Source organism: Hippopotamus amphibius, chromosome 1 (assembly GCF_030028045.1).
Source record: "Hippopotamus amphibius kiboko isolate mHipAmp2 chromosome 1, mHipAmp2.hap2, whole genome shotgun sequence".
NCBI classification, from domain to species: Eukaryota; Metazoa; Chordata; class Mammalia; order Artiodactyla; family Hippopotamidae; genus Hippopotamus; species Hippopotamus amphibius.
The window spans coordinates 80381598-80399260 of record NC_080186.1 but is presented as its reverse complement, the minus strand read 5'-3'; the positions used below and the strand labels follow the sequence as shown (position 1 = coordinate 80399260).

The 17663-nt window shown below is 37.1% G+C and overlaps 1 protein-coding gene across 1 annotated transcript in view; it reads left to right on the top strand.

Annotated features, from left to right (window-relative positions):
* Positions 1-17663, top strand: part of EFCAB7 (EF-hand calcium binding domain 7) — a 58880-nt gene that overhangs the window by 22808 nt on the left and 18409 nt on the right. Inside the window, exons 8-11 of the mRNA XM_057717476.1 lie at positions 708-817; positions 3141-3298; positions 4160-4293; positions 6584-6732. Coding sequence (XP_057573459.1) covers positions 708-817; positions 3141-3298; positions 4160-4293; positions 6584-6732 — 551 coding nt within the window. The remainder of the gene's footprint in view (positions 1-707; positions 818-3140; positions 3299-4159; positions 4294-6583; positions 6733-17663) is intronic.

Genomic DNA, 17663 nt, shown 5'->3' with positions numbered 1-17663 from the left:
AAGCCAGTGTTTGCATCTTATCTCTTCTTGAAAGGGTTTGTTTTTCCTTGGATTTCAGGCTACTTGATTGCCTTACAACCTTAGCTGTCTGATGAGTTTAAGAAAAGTTGTGATTTTTAGAAAGTGTGTATATAGAGAATGTTTCTAACAAGGTCACTGTGTGTAAATATATGCCTTATTGCAAATGCTATGATGTTTATGCATAAAAATGGATGTGCATTTCTAAAAAAAGAAAAAATCCAAAGGGGAAAGAAACCACTAACTTATTTTTCTTTAATTTATTTTTATTATTTATTTTATTTATTTATTGGCTGCGTTGGGTCTTCGTTGCTGCACACGGGCTTTCTCTAGTTGCTGAGAGCGGGGGCTGCTCTTCATTGTGGTGCGCAGGCTCCTCATTGTAGTGGCTTCTCTTGTTGTGGAGCACAGGCCCTAGACACGTGGGCTTCAATAGTTGCAGCACTTGGGCTCGATAGTTGTGGCTCACGGGCTCTAGAGCACAGGCTCTATAGTTGTGGCGCACAGGCTTAGTTGCTCCATGGCATGTGGAATCTTCCCAGAGCAGGGCTCAAACCCATGTCCCCTGCATTGGCAGGTGGATTCTTAACCACTGTGCCACCTAGGAAGTCCCACTAACTTCTTTTTTAAATAGGAAAGAGTAAGTAGTGATTGCTTATTTTAAGATGTTTGGGTTTTTTTGTTTATAGGAAAACCATCCCCTTGGTTATCAGTTGATACTGCCTTGTATATTCTTAAGGAAAATGAGAGTCAAGCAAATCTACAGCTCATGTGTTTTACTGAACTACGAAATAGAGAAGTATACATATTTATTTTCTAATGTTTAGTTAAAAGTATAGTATGATCTCAAGTTTGAGGAAAATAGTAGTTTTTCTGTATGTTTTTAAACTTTTTTTATCTTCCCTTCCAATCAAAGTATATACAATACTTAATCACTATTCATATTATATATGGTTTATTAATTGTGAAGGACTTTTTATTTGCTGAGATTTAAAAATTGAGGATTGATTGGCAGTCTTGGCTTCATAACTTATAAGTTGTATGTCATTGTACTTCACTTTCCTCTTTTCTAATGCCTTGATACCCCACATGTGAACATTTTTTTGTTATACTCAATAAAAACGATTGATGTCAGTGGGGTTTTTTTCCCTAAATACAAGCAATTCAAGACTTTGAAAAAGTTCCTCTAGATGCTTTTCTTACTTATACTACTATGGCAAAAAAGAAAAACTTCAAGACTACTATCCTCAGGCTTGACTCATAGGGTCCAAAAATAGATTGATCTGAAGAAATGCTTTCAAGTGATTTTATATGTTGCCCATGGGGTTGTTCTGATCTTTTCTAATTATATATTTACTCAGAGGCCAAATATGTGAGGCAGATACATAAATGTGGCTATTTATTTTATGAGGACTACAAAATACATCCGCTACACAACAACAGGAATAATACTATTCAAGGGCTTGCTGCAATATCATATTTAATCTTTATATAGGCCCAACGACAGACAAACATTTCCCTGATGGAATGTTATATAAAAGTCTTTGTTGTAGGCTTCCTAACAGACAAGAATGGTTATAGGCAAGAAACAAATAAAATGACAGAAGTTAATGTTGTGACTAAACTCTTCTTCAAAACTGACTACAAAGTTAAGTTCAAGATAAAGTATTGTCTAAAACAATAGCTTTCCCGCTTTGTTGTGGTTAAAATTACTTTCTTACGAGACTGCGTGTATAAAAATGTTAGTACATAGCAAGCCTACAATAAAATTTGAATGAGTTCCTATTTACCTCTTTACTATATAGGCCTCTGTTCATCTGTAATGTGTCATATTTACAAAGGATTCTTAGTTTTAGTTTTAGTTTCACAATTATTTTCTTTAAGAATAGTTTTGTGCCCATGAAAGACTATTTGCCAACCACTGTGGCAGTTCAAGTTTATATGTGGAAATAAGGGAGGTTCATGGAATAACATATATTAGGAAGCAGCAAGAACTGCTTTTCACTCCTGGATATCAGTCTACACCTGGCCAATCTAGAAGGTTGTGATTTCCAAAGGATGGATTTGATCAATCTTTAGTTTTCAAAATGGTCCTCACTTTTATTGGATTGCTTCCTATATCAAAATAGGACATGGTCACTTTAGGATGATTATAGTTCTTCTGACTTTTGAGGGCAGAACCCAGAATTTGGATGAGCAATTTTGTTATGTATATGAGTCCCCAGGACGACCTAAAATAAACCTGGGATTTGAAAGGATTTTTGGACACAATACCAGACAGAATTCCCTAGGGTTATTCTGTGCTGCAGGGCAAATAGCTGTTTGATTAAATATTAAACACAACTGGAAAACGCTTAGCTTTAATATATTTGGCAGAGACAACCCCTAGGTTTTATAGGAAGCCATTGAGCACCAGAAAGCACCTAGAAGGTTCATAGAGAGATGCCATTTTGTTTTCTTTTATAGAACAGGATAATAAAATGTTTTCCTATACAAATGTGTTGGCACTCATTATAAATATCCTGTGATGGAAAAGAATTTTGTATAAGGTAGGTTTATCTGGGATTCTGCCATCTTGTTTTATATAGTCCATGTTACATAAATAATAGTAAAATTCCAATGCTTTTGTCCACATAATTGGATTTTTACAACTATGGCTAATTCATACAAATAGTGACCTCTTTTAAAATATAGTTAATTTTTATTTTGTGTCATAGAAATCTGAATTACAAATCATATATTTATATTTGAGTCAAGTTAGGCAACTATAACCCAGAAAAATTACTCTAAGATTTTTCTCTTTGCTTCCTGTTGAAATATTTGCAGCACAAACAGTTTTGAAGATTATTGGAAAGACTTAGAAGTTATATAACTTATAACCTGTTATAGTTTTAGGCATTTGTTTTTAAACTATGGAAAGAATTACATCTAATATTACTAGCCTCACCACTAACAAAAAGATTTTGAAGCCTGTAAAATATTGATAGAACCATAATAGAATTGGTGAATATTCTTTAAAAAATATTTCTAATGCTTCCCTTTCATAAGAGAGATTAAAGGTCATTAAGACTCATGGTGGTTGTTTGTTTGTTTGTTTGTTTTTAAAATTCTCTTGAGAAAAGATGTTTGGGTGGACTGGTGAACTAGGACCTGGAATTTACTGGTTAATTCCTTCCACAACTGGCTGCAGGCTAAGAAAAGAAATAAAACCAATGACAGAAGAAGCCCAACTTGTATATAGAGATGAAACAGGGGAATTATTTCTCACAGAGGAATTTAGGTAAGTTTTGTTTATTAAAGTTAGAGCTATATACAACATCTAGACTAGATATATATCAGTAGCCTGTCTTCCATCCTTTTCTTTGGCTAGCTGCAAACCCCAACCGCAGATTCTAATCAGTACCTCAACTCATCCACTAGGCGTCTGAATGTGACCTTCTATTCGTAGATCTGGAATTGCCCTTCATTTCTGGGTTCCATACATTTGGCAAGTATCTACTGATTTCTCCTCCACTAGAAATATGTCCTTCTAGTTGCACTATTAACTTAGATAGCTGTTAAATATGAAAGCCAAATAGGGTAGTTCTCTCATACCCTACATATACACAGTAAGATCTGGCTGCAGGTAGAAAGGAAGAAGAAAGTGGGTGGAGAAAGGAGAAAAGAAGAAGGGAACTTCTATTTGAGTTCCTACTACATGTTGAGATACCGTGCTTGCTTTGGAAACTTGTTTATGTCATGTAATACTAGACCGAGTAGAATATATATTTGGATACATTAACTTTATCATTCACAAATATTGTTTTTTATTTTGTTCTTTTCCATTGTGGTTTATTACAGGATGTTGAATATAGTTCCCTGTTCTATACAATAGGACCTTGTTGTTTATCCATTCTATATATAATAGTTTGCATCTGCTAGTCCCAAACTCCCAGTTCAATCCTCCTCCACTCTCCCTCCCCCTTGGCAACCATAAGTCTGTTTTCTGTGTATGTGAGTCTGTTTCTGTTTCATAGATAAGTTCATTACAAATATTGTTTAATGCCTTGATATTACTTCCTTTTGAAAGTTATCCTCATAGAAACTTTCTTTAGCCTAGTTGCCTTAGAGACAAATAATTTGCTATTTTTTGTAATTTTAGGTCAACTTTATCAGATATATTTGAAGTAATTGATTTAGATGGAAATGGTCTTCTTAGCCTTGAAGAGTATAATTTTTTTGAATTGAGAACAAGCGGTGAGAAATGTGATGAAGATGCTTGGGCTGTCTGCAGAGGTAAGCACTTTTCTTTTACTTAATACACACACACACACACCCTTTCATCCTTAAGAAGTGAAATATCAAATTTTTCTATGGAATATTTTAGTAATTAGGCCAATTTAAAAGTAGTATCATTGTTTTTAGACCATAAAAAATTAAACATTTATTTTCCTTGAATTGGTAGTTGGAATAGTACTCAAGCTAAAAGAAACTGAATTACTTAATTGTGATTTCTATGCTCTTTGGAGCTTGGAATGTAAAAAACTTTGTCTTATCTCTGATAGCAAAGGGACTGAAGTGGTTAAGAGACCCAAATTGTACCCAGGAGAGGGCAGCAAAAAGCTAATAGGCTAGAGTTTGCTAAAAATTAAGGGGTTTCCAGGAAGTTGTTTATATATGTTTAGAGTTCTTTTGTTTTTCGTATTTGAGTTGAATTAAGAAAGTCCATTCATGGACCTATAGAAGCCAAAAATACTAAGATGGGCAAAGAAAAATACTGAGAGTGAGGCAAAGTCAGTTGTCACTTGGGAGGAGTCTGGGAAGAGGGTACAGCTTATGTGTTTAAACCAAGGACTAAAAGGTCAAAGGGGAAAGCCAGAAAGCCATAGCCAACTATAGATCACAGAACAAGAAGTTTGAAGAGGCTAGAATGCAGTCAGGAGAGAGATTAATTCATATGTTGCTATCACTGGGGTAGTAATGTGTCCTAATCCTCTGGTTCGTGAAATGGTCTAAGCTTGGCAGTCAGTGAGCCAGGGAGGAGTCTGATAAATCTGTTTATCTCAACAGCAAGTAAGTTAGAAATATTATTAATATAAAGTTTTAAAAAAATATATCTCTTAACTGAAAGTTTATATAGTGTAATCAATAATAAGAAATGTATATTGATTTATAATATTAAAGTTTGATTAACAAGATTGATAACAAATAATAGAGTATTATTTTTAGGAAGATGTAATCATCTTATAACTTTAATGATATAATATTTTAATTTTCTTTGTTCCTTTGTCGTGTATCTGTTAAATATATTTGTATGGGTATTTTCTGAGTTCTCTATTCTATTCCACTGATCTATTTGTCTCATCTTTCACCAATACTACACTGTCTTGATTACTGTAGCTTTAAAGTAAGTCTTCAAGTTGGGTATTAATAAACTGTAAAAAATTAATGAAAAGTTGATGATTTTAAGTTTTAAAAGTAGATTAGTTTTTGATAGTCTCTATAGCATAGTATCTAGATACATTTTTCTTTGTGTTGTATATCAAATATTAATTTTTTCATCTTGCTTTTCTTCTTAGTAGCTCCAGCTTCCATTTTAGTGGCTACCATCTCTGTCTATGATCTAATTTAATCTACATTTACTTTTCTCCTTACAAAAGTTATGAGTCACTTTCCAAGCTCTTAACATTTTAAACTATTAATCAGTCAACCAGTTTTAAAAAGTTATGTCTCTGCCTCTTTTCTCACAATAATGTGTACAAAAGAGATATCTCAAGTAATAGTACCCATTTTCCTTGGGTATATTACAGATGGGAGTTGGAAAATAAAATCTTTCTTTGCTGTAAGGCAGTTAACAATATAATTCAAAATGAGTAGCTGTTTACTGTCTATATTATAGACACATTCAAGAATTATATATATCTAGATATTTCTACATGAAATATTGCTTATAAACAATGTTAAAATGGACATAGATTTTTCTGGGACATTCATGGACTCCAAAGTGTTCCCCATTATCTAACAGTTTTTTAAGGACCAGGGGACAATTCAGTTAAAATTAAAGCAATAAAGCATATAGCAGTCTCCTTAAATCTGGCACCCTCCACATTTCCCTTTGGAAACACCAGTAGTTTGGGGGGATTACAACAAATTCTTTTGGGTTTAAGTGGCAAATATGTAAGAAGCATTTTAATTTTCGAAATGTAGTACTGGCTTTGGTAGCACATATACTAATATTTGAAATATATTTCAGCATATACTCTAGATAAGCAGGCAGGTTGGAATTTACCCAGAAAAATTAAAATTTCCTCTGATTTTGGAATATATTTGCACTACTTATGACTTCAGATCTTGTTGAAAAACTAAATCATGCACTGTGATGATGCTTATGCTGAGTTGAGGGAAATTAGAACAGTATCTCTCAAACATGTTTTGAGCCATTCTTATTTTACTTTTCTAGTGCTCACAGATTTCTAAGGCCTCCTTTAAAATAAACATTTGTGAATTATAATATATAATAGAAATTTTAGTAAATGTATGAAATTTTTAAATTATTTAAGAAAGAAACTTTTGGTTGTTTTGACAGAGAATTTTGATACAAAGAAGAATGAACTAACAAGACAGGGCTTTATGGATCTGAATCTAATGGAAGCCAATGATCGAGAAGGAGACCCTCGTGACCTTTGGGTAACTCTGCACTCAATGGGCTACAATAAAGCTCTGGAACTGACAGAGGTAAAGCAATCTTAAAGTTTTGCAGTGGGTTTAATGTACATAATATGTTACCCCATGAACATTTTCCTGACACAGGACTTTTGAATTGGGCTCTCAAATCCTTGAACTTCAATATATGAATGGAATCCTGGGTGCGATAGTATGTTTCTGCTAGCTTATGCAAATTCTTACCTGAAATTTAGTTACTGCCAACATTTAAATAATTCAGGAACAAAAGGAGTTTGAGCATATCATATGCTGGAAAAAGATATACAAAGTTATATTTCTTAATTGATGATGGCTATTTGAGTTGCTAAAATTTCATTTCTGTTCAGAGACTCTTTGTCCTAATAGAATAAAGGCTCTCGTATAATAAGGAGGATATATCTGTATGAGAACTAGGATTCTGATTTTTACAGGAGTACTCCTTGGGTTAATGTTTGTAAAACACTTGGAACAGTGCTTGGCTCATATAAAGCACTGTGTGTGTATTAGCTATCATAATTATTATTTATTAACATGATAAGGTATAAAAGTTGAGCAAGACTTGCAATAAACCAGAGGAATAATAAAAATTAGGCCTATTTCTTAAGTTTTATATTTTTGTGTCCTTTAATAAAGATTAAAATAAAGAATTTAAGAGTTTCAGGCCATACAATTAGATAACAATACATTTGTTTATATATTAAAAATAGTATCTATCCTTTCTGTAAATAAATCAACCTAGGAGGGTAACACTACATCAACAAATTTTAAGTTTGAGTTGTATTGAGACTTTGGTTTAGTTCCTAGTTTTGACATCACTTAAAATTCCTCATAAATTTGTTTTCTGAGAAGTTCTGTATAATTTCTTTTGCCATTTTTATTAATAAGAGGTGAATAGTTACAGCAACGTTTTACATCCTACTTTAACTTAACATTTAGTGAATCTCACATTTTTAAGCATGGTGCAAAATCAACATCTAATCTGTGAATAATATTGTATCTGCTACACATGCTTTCACTTAGAGGAATTAAGAGCAAATCAAGACATTTTATAGCATTTGCTGATGTCATTGACTTTTGAAATCATAAGCAAGAAGGATTTCTGAGAAAAAGATCTTTTTATTTAAATTTTATTTATTTATTGAATAGGTAATATATTCATATCATTGAAGGTTCCAAAGGTGAAAAAAAAATCATATAGTGAAAATGTCAAAGAACGATGAAACCATCACTTGGTAGCTGAAATAAAAAAGACAGAACTGAATTGATTGCTTACTACAAGGGAGAGCTGTGCTGAATGGGTGTAGTCTCTCTATGCAAAACAGAATGTTCATCTTATTTATAAAGGGTTTGGGGGAAGCATGGTTACTCAGGTGAGATTGTTGATTGGTTGCCCTTCAGTGGTATATTTATTTACATGAGTCTGTCTGTGATTGCTTGACTTTCAAAAGTGAGGAGCCAACACTGGCTGACTTGCAGAAGTGTGTTTATTGAGGTGAGTTGTTGCAGATCAGTTGAACAGGTTTAAAACAAGTTCTGGGAAGAGAGATCAAGATGGCAGAATAGAAGGACGTGGAGCTCACCTGCTTCCACAATTACATCAAAAATACATCTACGTGTGTGACAGTTCTCACAGAATACCTGCTGGATACTGGCAGATCTCATACAACCAAAGCTATAAGAAAGATTACCATGTAACTGGGTAGGATGAAAGGGAAAAAGGAATCAGGATAAGACCTGTACCCCTGGGAGGGAGCTGTGAAAGAGGAAGGGTTCCCTCATCCTGGGAACCCCCTTCACCAGCTGGGAGACCTGCCAGGACAGAAAGAGAGTTTCAGAGGAGAGTGAAACAACTGGCTTGCAGCAGGCAGAACTTGGCCACCTTGCTGCATGCCCCAGCCTGAGATTCGGTCTGCTGGTGTGCACAGTGGCTGGGTGCTGAAACTCATGCTTCAGTGGACAGACCTGAGAAGAAGACTGGGGTTGGCTACGTGGAGACAGGCCAAAGAGGCTGGAGTTTGGCCAAATGGGAGTGTGCACAGGATGAAGCCCAGGTCCACCATAAACTGTTAATGCACGCAAAGGGAAGGGGAGGGCCCTACACTAGCAACTTCATTCTACAGTGACCTCAAAGCAGGTGCAGCTCTGCCTCCATGAACTCTGGGAGCATGCAGGCTCTGCAGTTGCCCACATGCAGAGGCAGAGCTGAAATCTGAGCTGATCCCCAGGGGCTGCTCAACTTCAGAAGCTGGGCTGAAATTTGAGCCATGTCTAGTGGCTTTGTGACTTTGGTGGATGTATGCCACCAGCACCTCTGTAAGCTCAGTGCCTGTGGGACATCTGCATGGATTACTGATGCTCCCATGGTTGGGGGAGGTCTGGAGTTAGCAGCTGTGGGCTTTGTAGGCACGCACATGCAGAGGCAGGGCCAGGGTCTGTGCTGATTCCCTAGTGCCCACAGTGGGTCCAGGGACATGACTATATGTGACTACGGTGGGTCCTGATGGCTATGAACACAGTGCCTGAGGGATATCCAGGTTGATTGCCTACAGTCCCGTGGCTGAGGTAGAGCTGAGGGCAGTGCCAACAACAGTGTGTTTTGTGAGCACACAATGGGTGACACCACACAGTGCACTTCCTTGTGGACAGCTCCTGCAGAGGAATGCTCAATGGCTCTCCCAGCAGAAGTGCTCCAGTCCCACCTACCCCACACCACAGCTCAGAAATGGATTTGGGGACTTCAACAACTCAGGACCAGATGTTGCCCCTGACCGGGCTGTGACAGCCAGAGCAAAGAGGAGGCCCTGCTCAACATCCAGTGAAGGCTCTGGTCACCACAACACCAGTCACACCCCCTATCAAGGGGATAACAGCCAGCACACACTGAGGAAAGATGTGACAGGCATCCATACTAAAATCAGCCTTTACACCAAAAATATTAGACTCATGCAGGCTACACAGGGATGCTGTCACATAAAAACAGCCCTTCAACAAGAGTGTAAAGCAAATATATTCCAATAAAGAGTTTTAAAAAAAAAGCCCTTCAAAACTACAGTAGATAACTGTTCCTCCTAAATTCAGAGTCAGAGAAATATAACTAAAATGAAGAAGCAGAGGAACCACTCCCAATTAAAAGAACAAGAGAAATTCCCTGAAAGGATAAAAAATGAAACGGCCCTCTCCAGTCTACTAGATCCCAAGTTCAAAAAGGAGGTAATAAAAACACTAAAGGGGGAGTTCCCTGGGGGTCTAGTGGTTAGAATTTGTCACTTTCACTACTGTGGTCTGGATTCAGTCCCTGGTCAGGGAACTGAGATCCTGCAAGTCATGTGGTGTGGGCAAAATAAGCAAAACAAAATAAAAACAACCAACAACAACACTGAAGGAATTAAGAAAGGCTTTTGACAGAAATGCAGATGATTGTAACAAGGAACTAGAAACTATAAAGAGGAGCCAATTAAAATTAGAAAACTCATTTGCTGAGATGAAAGCTGAGGTAAAGGCAATAAATAGTAAACTAAGTAATGCCAAAGAATGAATGAGTTATCTGGAAGAATTATGGAAATCACCAATCAGGACAGCAGACAGAAAGACAAACAACAACCAAAAAATGAAAGCAATATATGAGACCTATGGAATAATATAAAGCAAGCCAATCTATGCATAATAGGGATCCCAGGAGAAGAAGAAAGAGAAAATGGGGTTGAAAATATATTTGAAGAAATTGTGGCTGAAAACTTCTCAAACCTAAAGAAAGAAACATATCCAGGTACAGGAAGCACAGAGGGTCTGAATCCAAACACAACTACATCAAGACATATTATATAATTAAAATGGCATAAGTCAAAGATAAAGAGAGGATTCTAAAGGCAGCAAGAGAAAAACAAAGAATTAGTTACAAGGGAAGCCCCATAAGGCTGATTTCTCTACAGAAACATTGCAGGCCAGAAGGGAGTGGCAAGATATATTCAAAGTCCTGAAAGGGAAAAACCTGCAACCTAGGGTACTCTACTAAGCAATATTATCATTTAGAATAGGAGAGATAATGAATTTTTCAAATAAGCAAAAACTAAAAGAATACAGCAATACTAAACTATCATAAAAGAAGTATTGAAAGGTCTTCTCTAAGTAGAAAAGAAGCAAGAATCTGTAGAAAAGAGAAAATCACAATCAAATCAGGCAGTACATAGGAAAAAAATGTTTTTGAGAAAGCAATAACTACAATGAACAGCAAACAGCTAAACATGAAGATGTAAAAGAGGACATCAAAATAAAATATGGGGTAGGGGAGTAAGAAAATGTAGATTTTTTTTTTAAGAATGTCTTTGAGCTTATATGACTACCAGTCTAAAGCAAGTAGATATAGTAATGGGTTAATGTATTAGAAAAACAGAGTAACCACAAATCAAAAACATGCAGTAAATTCACAAAAACCAAAAACAAAAGAACTCAAAATACAAAAGAAAACCATCAAACCACAAAAGGAGAAAAAGAAAAAGAGAAAGAAAGGAACAAAGAAGAAATGCAAAATCAAGTGGAAAACAAGGTTTAAAATGGTAATAAATATCAATCAATAATTACCTTAAATGTCAATGTACTAAATGCTCCAATCAAAAGACGTAGAGTGGCAAATTGGATAATAAAACAAGAGCCTACAATATGCTGCCTATAAGAGGCCCACTTTAGGATGAAGGACACACACAGATTGAAAGTGAGGGGGATGGAAAAAGATATTTCATGCAAACTGAAATGTCAAGAAAACAGGGGTAGGTAGCAATACTCAGACAAAATAGACTTTAATATAAAGGCCATAAAGAAAGATAAAGAAGGACACTATATAATAATAAAACAATCAATACAGGAAGAAAACATAACACCCGTTAACATATTTGCACCCAATATAGGAGCACCTAAATGCATAAAACAAATACTAACAGACACAAGGGAGAAATTGGCAGGAATGCAATAATTGTAGGAGACTTTAACACCCCACTGACATCAATGGACAGATCTTCCAGACAGAAAGTCAGTAAGGCAACAGAGATCCTAAATGACGTAATAGACCAGGACATTACATCGAAGAAACAGAATACACATTCTTTTCAAGTGCACATGGAACATTCTTTAGGATAGACCACATACTAGGACACAAAACAAGCCTCAACAAATTTAAGAGGACAGAAATTATTTAAAGCATCTATTCTGACCACAGTGGCATGAAACTAGAAATCAACTATAGAAAGAGAAATGACAAAAACAGTGATTACATGGAGACTAAACAACATGCTACTAAAAAACCAATGGGTCAGGGGCTTCCTAGGTGGCGCAGTGGTTAAGAATCTGCCTGCCAATGCAGAGGACATGGGTTCGATCCCTGCTCCAGGAAGATCCCACATGCCATGGAGCAACTAAGCCCGTGTGCCAAAAAAAAAAAAAAAAAAAAAAAAAAAAACCAATGGGTCAACAATGAAATCAGGGACTTCCCTGGTGGTCCAGTCACTAAGACTCCACACTCCCAATGCAGAGGGCCTGGGTTTGATCCCTGGTCAGGGAACTAGATCCCACATGCCACAACTAAGAGTTCACATGCCACCACTAAAGATCCCACATGTCACAACTAAAAGATCCTACATGCTGCAATGAAGATCCCACACATGGCAACAAAGATCCTGCATGCTGCAACTAAGACCCAGTGCGGCCAAATAAATAATTTTTTTTAAAAGAAAACAATGAAATCAAAGAGGAAGTTTAAAGATACCTTGAGATAAATGACAATGAAAACACAACCACACAAAATCTATAAGATGCAGCAAAAGCAGTCCTAAGAGGGAAGTTCATAGCGATATAGGCCTTCCTCAAAAAACAACAAAAATCTCAAATAAACAACTTAACCCACCACCTACTACCTTCTTAGGAAAGAAGAACAAACAAAACTTAAAGTCAGCACAAGGAAGGAAATAATAGATATGAGAGAGTAAATAAATAAAATAGAGATTAAAAAAATAGGAAAAGGAGAGAAAAGATGGCAGCGAAGTAGAGAGACGTGGAGTGCATCCCTCTCCACAGATGCATTGGGAATGCATGGAAGGACGCAGTAATTCCCACAGAGAACCAGCTGAGCACCAGCAGACGGCCTCAGACACCAGAAAGGACCGCGGGGAGCCCAACATAGCCGGTAGGGAGGCATCTAAGAGGGCTCAAAGAGGGTGAAGTGGCGGAGCTGTGGCAGACGGGAGGGAGTGAGAAACATACGGAGGGTCCGCAGCGCAGCTCAGCATTCCCGGACCGAGACATCGATCCGCGGCTGAACAGAGGGTCCAGGAGCGGGAGCGTGGGAACCGGAGAGCTGGTTCAGGGTGAGAAACATTGTTGCCGGTAGGGTGACGGACTGAGAGGACAGGAGGGAGGAGGTCCGTGGAGAGGAGTGCCCGTCCCTGAGAGCTACCCGGCCATGATTGCGGCTGGAGGCTGCAGGCTCACAGGCGCGGGGGAGGAGCCACGCGCGTAGCCTCTCCCTCTCTTTCCGCACCTCTGCAACAGGCAGTGGAGAGACGCCCTGCGGGCCACCTAAGGCGCTCAGGGATAACAAGTACTCGCAGGCACTCGGGCGGGGCTAGATTAAAACCCCTTGCAACGCCAGCAGCAGGGAGGCTGCCGAGAGAAAAAAAAAAAAAAACCAGCATCAAAAAGAAAAAAACCCCGAGAGAGGCCCAACTCTAAGACTTTCTGTTTACGCCTGAGCCACCAGCGCCCTCTGCAACAGGCACCTCCAAGCCTGACTGAAACAACAGTGCGCCACTGCTCACTCACTCCCAGGAGAAGGAGCCACTATTGTACCCTCTCCCTCCCCACACACCGACGCTTACAGACGAACAATAAAGGAACCTCTGCTGGTCACAGAATAACGCAAAAAAAAACCCAAGGCAAGGAGAAGGACACTTACAGCTGAGACGCTAAGGAAACAGAAATAGTAGTATCAATACCTATTGAACTGGTCCATTCTGGGATCGGTTCTGGATTTTTTTTTTTTTCTTTCACTCTCTCTCTCTTTTTTTTTTTTTTTTTTTGATTTATTAAATACGATCTTAGCCCTAAGGGATCTACGAGTTTTATAACATAATTTTTTAATGATATTTTTTATTCTTTTTTTTTTTTTTCCTTTTTATATACTTCTATATCTAGCTAAGTTTTTGGTACTACAAACAAAATATCTCTCATACTTTCCTTTCATCCCTATCTTTTATACATTTCTATTCCTTTCTTTTTATTTGCATATTTCCAACCACATTACACTCTTCTGTTCCCCTTTCTTCCAGCCATTTCAAGTTTATTTTATCTTAACATACTTATAAGCAGCACTATCGGTATGCTCAGACTCCTTGCTCTATTCTCCAGATGACGCACTGCCTTGGTAATTAATATTAGGCTTTTGTTTTTATCTTAGTTCTTAGTACAGTTGTCTAATTACATTCTGAGAATCTCCATTCTCTCTGGTGGTACTCCAGCTCTTTTCTATATTTGATCCCAGCTTACAGAATCTCCCTGGATTGATGTTTGTAGGTGTAGGGTGTTATTTGTCGTTTGTTTGCTTTTGCTTTTGTCTCTGATTTGTTCTGTTTCAGTTGTCAATTTCTGCTGGGTTTCTCTTTGAATATCTGATAGCACACTGGGGTTCTGTCAGGTCTTTCTAGAGCCTTATGTCCTAACGGATTCAGTAATTGTGTGTCTTATACATGTATGTGTTTCCTAGACTTAATATTCATTTAATCCAATACTTGGACATTAGTCTGAGGCTTGGACAGTCTTCTATAAACACCTCTATCGCCAGGACAAGCAACCCCAAAAGTTTGGACAACCATGAGGAAACAAAGAAACACCATGCAGGCAAAGGAGCAGGAAAAAAACCCAGAAGACCAAATAAATAAGGAGGAAATAGGAAAAATGCCTGAAAAAGAATTCAGAGTAATGATAGTAAAAATGATACAAAATCTCGATAACAAAATAGAGAAAGTACAAGAAACAGTTCATAAGAACTCAGAAAAACAAACAGCAATGGATAACAAAATAACTGAAATTAAAAATACTCTAGATGCTATAAACAGCGGAATGACTGAGGCAGAAGAATGAATAAGTGAGTTGGAAGATAGAATGGGGGAAATAACTGCCACAGAGCAGGAAAAAGAAAAAAGAATAAAAAGATTAGAAGACAGTCTCAGAGACCTCAGTGATAACCTTAAATGTACCAACATTCGAATTATAGGCATCCCAGAAGAAGAAGAAAACAAGAAAGGGTCTGAGAAAATATTTGAAGAGGTTATAGGGGAAAACTTCCCCAACATGGGAAAGGAAATAATTACCAAGTCCAAGAAGCACAGAGAGTCCCATACAGAATAAACCCAAGGAGAAATACACCAAGACACATATTAATCAAACTAACAACAATTAAACACAAAGAAAAAATATTAACAGCAGCAAGAGAAAAGCAACAAACAACATATAAGGGAAAACCCATAAGGATAACAGCTGACCTTTCTACAGAAACTCTGCAGGCCAGAAGGGAATGGCAGGATATACTGAAAGTCCTGAAAGAGAGAAACCTACAGCCAAGAATACTCTACCCAGCAAGAATCTCATTCAGATTTGAGGGAGAAATCAAAAGCTTTCCAGACAAGCACAAGTTAAGAGAATTCAGCACCACCAAACCAGCCTTACAACAAGTGCTAAAGGAACTTCTCTAAGTAGGAAACACAAGAAAAGGAAAACACCTACAAATACAAACCCAAAACAATTCAGAAAATGGTAATAGGAACACACATGTCAATAATCACTTTAAATGTAAATGGATTAAATGCTCCAACCAAAAGACACAGACTGGCTGAATGGATACAAAAACAAGACCCTTCTCTATGCTGCCTACAAGAAACCCACTTCAGACCAAGGGATACATATAGACTGAAAGGAAAGGGATGGAAAAAGATATTCCATGCAAATGGAAGTCAAAAGAAAGCTGGAGTAGCAATACTCACATCAGACAAATTAGACTTGAAAGTAAAGACTATTAAAAGAGACAAGGAAGGACACTACATAATGATCAAAGGATCCATTCAAGAAGAACACATCACAATGGTAAATATCTATGCCCCCAATATAGGAGCACCTCAATACATAAGGCAAATGCTAACAGTTATAAAAGGGGACATCGACAGTAACACAATAATAGTGGGAGACTTAAACACCCCACTTACATCAATAGACAGATCATCCAAACAGAAAATAAATAAAGACACACAAGCTTTAAATGACACATTAGACCATCTCGACTTAATTGATATTTATAGGACATTCCATCCAAAAACGACAGACTACACTTTCTTCTCAAGTGCACATGGAACATTTTCCAGGATAGATCACATCTTGGGTCACAAATCAAACCTCAGCAAATTCAAGAAAATTGAAATCATATCAAGCATCTTCTCAGACCACAACGCCATGAGACTAGATATCAATTACAGGAAAAAAACTGCAAAAAATACAAACACATGGAGGCTAAACAATTCACTCTTAAACAACCAAGGAATCACTACAGAAATCAAAGAGGAAATCAAAAAATATCTAGAAACAAATGACAATGAAAACACAACAACCCAAAACCTATGGGACGCAGCAAAGGCAGTTCTAAGAGGGAAGTTTATAGCAATACAGTCCTACCTTAAGAAACAAGAAAATGATCGAATAAACAACCTAACCTTACACCTCAAACAACTAGAGAAAGAAGAACAAAGAAACCCCAAAGTGAGCAGAAGGAAAGAAATCGTAAAGATCCGAGCAGAAATAAATGAAAAAGAAAGGAAAGAAACCATAAGAAAAATAAATAAAACTAAAAGCTGGTTCTTTGAGAAGATTAACAAAATTGATAAACCATTAGCCAGACTCATCAAGAAAAAAAGGGAGAAGATGCAAATCAACAGAATTAGAAATGAAAAAGGAGGAGTAACAACAGACACCTCAGAAATACAAAACATCATGAGAGACTACTACAAGCAACTATATGCCAATCAATTGGATAACCTGGAAGAAATGGATACATTCTTAGAAAAATACAATCTTCCAAGACTGAACCAGGAAGAAATAGAAACCATGAACAGACCAATCACAAGTACAGAAATTGAGGCAGTGATTAAAAATCTCCCAACACACAAAAGCCCAGAACCAGATGGGTTCACAGGCGAATTCTATCAAACATTTCGAGAAGAGTTAACACCTATCCTTCTCAAACTCTTCCAAAATATTGCAGAAGGCGGAGCACTCCCAAACTCATTCTACGAGGCTACCATCACCCTGATACCAAAACCAGGCAAAGATGTCACAAAAAAAGAGAACTACAGACCAATATCACTGATGAATATAGATGCAAAAATCCTCAACAAAATACTAGCTAACAGACTGCAACAGCACATTAAAAAAAATCATCCACCATGCTCAAGTGGGGTTTATCCCTGGGATGCAAGGATTCTTCAATATACACAAATCAATCAACGTGATACATCATATCAACAAATTGAAGGATAAAAACCATATGATCATTTCAATAGATGCAGAAAAAGCTTTTGACAAAGTTCAACATCCATTTATGATAAAAGCTCTCCAGAAAATGGGCATAGAAGGAAATTACCTCAACATAATAAAAGCCATATATGAAAAACCAAAAGCCAACATCGTTCTCAATGGGGAAAAACTGGAAGAATTCCCTCTACGAACAGGAACAAGACAAGGGTGTCCACTCTCACCACTGTTATTCAACATAGTTTTGGAAGTTTTAGCCACAGCAATCAGAGAAGAAAAAGAAATAAAAGGAATCCAAATTGGAAAAGAAGAAGTAAAATTGTCACTCTTTGCAGATGACATGATATTATATATAGAAAACCCTAAAGACTCTACCAGAAAACTGCTAGCACTAATGGATGAGT